The sequence below is a fragment of the Candoia aspera genome, chromosome 1 (genome assembly GCF_035149785.1).
Source record: "Candoia aspera isolate rCanAsp1 chromosome 1, rCanAsp1.hap2, whole genome shotgun sequence".
Taxonomy (NCBI): domain Eukaryota; kingdom Metazoa; phylum Chordata; class Lepidosauria; order Squamata; family Boidae; genus Candoia; species Candoia aspera.
Window position 1 is genome coordinate 68,196,584 of NC_086153.1, and position 6,000 is coordinate 68,202,583.

A 6,000-nucleotide genomic window follows, 5' to 3' on the forward strand; every position below is an offset into this window, starting at 1 on the left:
CTAAAAAGTGGTTGCTTGCTGGAAGCCCATTACTGAATTCATACTTGAGGAAACAAGAGAGACTTTCTAGCCCACACCCATCCATTCTGCTACAACAGCTTTCTTGGATCAGTTTGCTTGGGCCTGATGGTTTCCACTAGTGGTGGGAAAGCCTGGGATTAATGATTTCCTGTGTGTGTTTCTTTATGTACATATTCTGTTTTTAAGGGGCACAATCAGTGCCTACACCTTCTCCGGCCCCCCTCCCCCCTGCTCAAACTTGCTAAACATTTCAGTCCCACCCATTCCACAGATACTGTCCCATTGCAGCCAGATTCTCTACAGTTTTCAGCTGGGGAATCCAATTATTAATTTATTTTAAGAAAAGTGCACCTTTCACTGCAAAAATTATTCCCCTCCTTGACTGAAAACATCTTTCCTGGAGCATCCCACCCTGTCAGCCTGTCATTGCCATAATTCCCAGCAATCATGTCTGGAGGATGTCAGGCTAGGAAAGTCTGACTTAGGGCAAACAAATGTCCCCTCAGCTATTACCTATGCACATTTTATGTGTCAGATATTAGCAAATGTTATTCCCCAGTAACTCACAGAATTAAAGTTCAGGCAGCTTCTGGGAAAATGAAGGCTCAGATTCTACACTGAAAAATCCCTAGTGAAAATGGCATTGCCCCCATGTTAGGAAGACTGAATGCCTCTTTGTTGGCTATTGTATTCTCTTAGGGAGGTGGGGGAATTAATCCTACCCTTGTCACTCTCTAACAGGATCATGTAAGAGCTGTTCTACACAGACTGAAAATAATACTTTGTTAATACCCCTCAGTATTTCACACTCCTCGACAGTGGCTAATTTTCTTCTAATACCTTATTAAAATTCATAGTAGCTTTGTAGTCCCACTCTAACAGCTCTCCACTGACGTAGGAACAGTGAAGGTGAGAACTGACAAAGAGAATGTGATTTTCCTTCCAGGTTTTATTATTCCGGCTTCCATCCTTTGAGGGCTATCCAGATGATGAGAGTGGCCAAGTTGCAGCACAGCCAGGACATGTCCTCCCAGGCCCTTGAAACCCTGAAACAGGTCAGTTTTGCTCACTGGTTCTGCGTTTTCTTTCCCTTTCCTCCTAATTGTTTCTCCTTGACTGCATTTCCACAACCTCCCTGTTCACCCCACTTTCCAAATGTCAGCCAGCAGGTGCTCTCCCACTTTTTTTTAATCTACGCCAGCCCCATAGGCAAAGGCTACAAAGTGAGCTGCTTACAGTTTCCAGGGGAGACTTACTTCAATGGCAGTGGTTGATAATTACTGTTCAGTAGGGGGGGGGTATATCATTAATCACCCTGAACCTTGAATGACAAATAGCTATTAAGTTGGATGAACGAGAGACTATTGCAGTACCTTAATCTGCTTCTCCTTTTAAAATATTGACTATGTTCTGCCTCTTACTGAAGGAGGAAAGCAAGGTAAGTAGTAGTGGAAATGCTTCCTTTGATCATAAACTAGTAAGAATTCTGAAACTCACCTGAAATACTTGTGATGGGTTGCTGATGAAAAAATAAAAAGGAGAATCAAAATCTGTCATGAGCGCATTTAACCACTATGAATGACCACTACAGGAATGTGTATTATTAAAAGATCTAATCACAGCATGTCTTTTCATGTTATGAATTATTTGTAAGCAAGTTCAGAATAGCAATACATTTTACATGCATAACCTGTTCATCATTATGAAAAGGAAGTAGGCTAGTAATTAACTTGTTTCTGAATGCAGTACATGTTTTCCACTGGAGATTACTTATTTTGTTAACAGTCTATTCAGCTCATTGTAATTGATAAATAGCATTCTAAGACCAAATTCTGTAAAAGCTCTTAAACAAAATAACTTCCTGTGGAATAATAAGTTACCATGGGTAATTAAAATTATTAGTTTGGGATTTAAAACACATTTGAGGAGGAAAAACATAAGACTTTAGTTATGTGGCATAAATACATGTTGGTTGCACATGAATGGTGTCCTATATCTGTAAGTTCATTGCATACAGACTTGAACCAATTTCAGCTGGCTGCTCCTTATTTGGAATTTCTTATGAATTGGTGATAGATTTATAAATGGCACAGAACCTGCTGGAGATGTCACTGTATATATAAAATATACTTGCTGGAGTTACATAGCATTGTGACAGCTGCCTTATGTAATTCACCAACTGATTCTTTGTAAAGTTTTACATGTTGTAGTTTAAGTTCCAGTTTCTTGTTTAAGGATATAAAGCAAAGTTTCTAAAATTCAACTAAACTAGTGTAACAGTATATCTGAGATTGAACTCCAGTTGTTATCAGATCTTGTGCTCTTGGTTTATTATTTATTATGCTTCTGTCCTTTCTCTTACTGAGCTTAAGATGGTGTGTTCTAGGTGGTCTCACACCAGGCACTAGGTTGACTCACTTAGGTTCACCAACGTATTTCTAGGAAGTATCTTCAAATCATTCTTAGGAATGGTGTTTGTGCATGCATCTCTGTGTGAATTGCATGCAATTTCTATCCATTAGTCATAATCATTTATGTATTAACAGCATTAAATCATACATCACATGCATGCACACATACAAATACACTTTTTATTTGAAGTGGGAGCCCGTGTAGTGTGGTGGTTAAGATGCTGGACTAGTAATGGGGAGACCCAAGTTCTAATCCTCCCTTGGGCATAGAAGCCAGCTGGGTGACATTTTGGCTACTCACTCTCTCTCAGCCCTAGACTGGAAAGTCCAAAAAATCTGTCTACCAACCTGTACTGGACCAGGATGGTAGATTGCAGTCCATAACCTTCAGTGAAGATGCCTTCATGCTTCATGCCTTCTAAATCAGTAGATTTATTCAGGAGAGGGGGAGGAGAAGTAATAATAACAGTAATAATATTGTTGAAAGCTGATTTTGAAGTGCTAATATCTGTGATAAACTGCTGTAATTAAAAATAAAGTTTTTGGTTACTTTCATGTTATTTCATAACTGTTATTTCTTTCACATTAAATTGATTTTGACATCTAGCAGCTTCATTTGGTAGAGTTGTTGAATTCCTAGCTCTGACTTGGTATTACTGATGAGTGATCTCCATTTCACTGCATCCCTGGAAGATAGCCATCCATGTCAATGTCGCAATCTAGTTTTGTCTGTAATTAGACAAATAGATTCCTAGCATAGGAAGATTGGCGATTAAACTATTTTCTTACCTTGGTTTTATCTTCATAAGCTCTGAACTATACCCTCCAAAGATTCCTACAATTAAAGATATTTTAATTGTAATTTTTATTGTTGTTGTTGTTGCTATTGTTCCTGCATGTCTAAAATCTCTAGGAAAAAAAGGGGAAATTAATGTTAAATAGTTGCATCTTAGAATACTCCCAAACTTTTGTTGGGCTTGGCAAATGCTTTTAGAAGCACAGTGCAAAAGACCCTAGGAAACGCATCATGCAGTACTTGTTTATTTCTACTGAAATATTTCTGTTCATTATTTCATCCCTTTTGAGACAGCCAAGATATCTCATAATAACAGATTACAACAAAGTTTTCTATCAGCAATAAAAATAAAAGACAACTAGGTAAAATGAATGCCACATATTTATTACAAAAGCAAAAGGAATTATCTCAGAAATCCTAAACGTCTTCTGCTTCTTTTTTCCTGCTGCTTCCACCTGCCTCAGCACCTGTATTCCCCTGCGTGAAAGTGCCAGGAGAAAGAAAGGAGGAAGACCTCCCCCCCGCCCCATTTCATTCCCAGAAACGTCAAAAAGTTTATTTTGGTGATCCAAAATAGACAAGGGATGGATTTCATGTTTCGACACTCCACCTTGTAAAACCCTAAGAAAAACCCTCCACAAAGTATACAGAGAAAGTGATGAAATCAGGAAGAAGTCTAGCCTCCAAGAATTTTATATCATACAATATGCCAAGGTTATTATAAATGACTGCAAATCTGTAAGAATGCAGTAAGTCCTCTGCTGAAACATTAAGCTCTCACCTCGAAGCATGTATATTCCATCTATATTAGTTCCCTAATGAGAAAAATGCAAAGGGACATCAACCCAAACATGTCTGCTCCAGAACGATGGGCAGCTCTGTCCAAATTGATTCCATTTGAACTGGTTCTTTCCAGATTTCCAGATTGCCCTGTGCATTATTTACTGCATGTGTGATGAAAATAAAATGTGTGTGGCATTCCAGGCATTTTTCCTTCCTTTGCTTCTCTAAGAAGCCTTCATGTTAATCGAGGGATAAAGGGGAAACCGAAGCAATTTCCTCAATATCCTGGCCTTTGGTTTGTAGCCCATTAGCATGATGGACTTTGCTTCCTCCTTTCATCGTGACTGAGCGGCACAGAGGTGTATTTGCATACCACTACATGTGTCTCTGATGTTAGGTATCCTGTCCAATACGAATGCAAATTAGACACAAATGAATGTGCTGGGCTTTTACTTGCCGTTAGAAGCACTTCTGTATCAATTACCTAATGAGCTTTATATTATTGGGGAGAGAAGCAGTGTGGTTTATGATACCATGCTGAGTATCCTATCTGTGTGCTCAAGGTAGCTTTTCATAGTCAAATTCTTTCCTTATTTGGCACCATAGCTTCTACAGAGCTCAACAGTAACTGTGAACCTTTTTCAGATCATGGAGGAAAACAAAGCCAGGGCCAGTTCTACAGTATAAAGCTTCTGTTATACTACTGAGCTGAATCACACTGAAGGGTGCACATATGTTTTCTGTTTAGCCTAAACACATATCCCAAACCACATGGCATATTAAAATGTATGGAGGCCAAGCCAGCAAGCATCAAGAGCAGCAAATTCCACAGCAGTGTGAATATAGTGGCAGGAAAGCGGTCACATTGTTATGGGATATATGAAGAGGCAAGCTGAAGTGACCTGTGATCTAACAAAGTTGCAAGTTGTTTTTAACAATAGAAGATTCCAGATAGAGACATTTAGAGGCATCCCATCAAGGATAACAGAGGTTCTGTACATCTTCTGTATTTCAGGCCTATGATATTATGAAAGTGACTCATGGGACAGAGCACAGCCTCGTGCAGGACTTGCTGATGCTTAAAGAAGACTGTGAGGCTGGCATGCCATTAAAATAAAGATGACCTGCAAGACACAACCTAGCAGAAGGAGAACAGAGAGAAGACCCAAAAGAAAATTTATTACATTTATCTTCCTTGACCAGACTTGTGGCAATAAAATCACCATATATATTGAGTAGATTTCCATTGATCTGAGTACTGCTGAGAAAAGTGGTCTAGTTGTTTTATTGTGTAATCTGTGCATTATTACTTCCACTAATTCTCCAAGTGAAATTTCTCAACAGTCAGTAATTCCAGCAGAAACTGCTTCCTGCTGAGCAGTGGGTTGAAAAGACACCAGGAAAATTCCAAGCTACAATTTGTTTGTAATTTCTTTATAATTGAAAACATAGAAAATGCTAACTTGCGTAAGTGCATTATGAGATGGGTATAAATTAAAATGCATATATTCAAATACCTTTTAACATTGCAAGTACTTGAATTCAGTTTCCTTGGTGTCTGTTTGTCCTACCCTAAATTGCTTCCTCCTCTTGGAGGTATTGTCATTTCCAAGTATGCAATGATGTTTTTTGCATAGCGTGCTTATTATTAGATTCTTAATCATGGAAACTGCAGGTACAATTGAGATGCAAACTTGTAACAGTGTCATTTGTTAGCTGCTCTGGGTGATTCTGCCCTGAGTGACATATACTGTAAGCCTCAGAGAGGGAGGGGAAAGGGAGGAAGGTAGACAGACAGATCAACAGAATCAATTTACTACCAAATCATCTGCGCTGTGCCTATCTAATAATACTGCAGCAATGTTCTGCCTCCACTTGATACAAAAGTTCTCAGAATAGGGTCAGTCAGCCCGCTAAAACTGCAGTTTTCTGTATTCCCTACTGAAAACATTCCATTAAATGGGAGAGTTCTTACTTCTGAGTAAATAT

At 38.8% G+C, this 6,000-nt stretch overlaps 1 protein-coding gene across 4 annotated transcripts in view; it reads left to right on the forward strand.

Moving 5' to 3' along the window:
• SMYD3 (SET and MYND domain containing 3) overlaps positions 1-5,535 on the forward strand; it is a 349,832-nt gene extending 344,297 nt beyond the window's left edge. For 3 of the 4 annotated variants that reach the window (XM_063306103.1, XM_063306120.1, XM_063306119.1), the window contains 2 exons: positions 968-1,076; positions 5,027-5,535. In XM_063306103.1, coding sequence (XP_063162173.1) covers positions 968-1,076; positions 5,027-5,128 — 211 coding nt within the window. In that variant the 3' untranslated portion in view covers positions 5,129-5,535. Of the gene's footprint in view, positions 1-967; positions 1,077-4,617; positions 4,732-5,026 lie in introns of those variants that run through there. The other variant, XM_063306111.1, reaches the window with a different exon arrangement.
• The last annotated feature ends 465 nt before the right edge of the window (positions 5,536-6,000 follow it).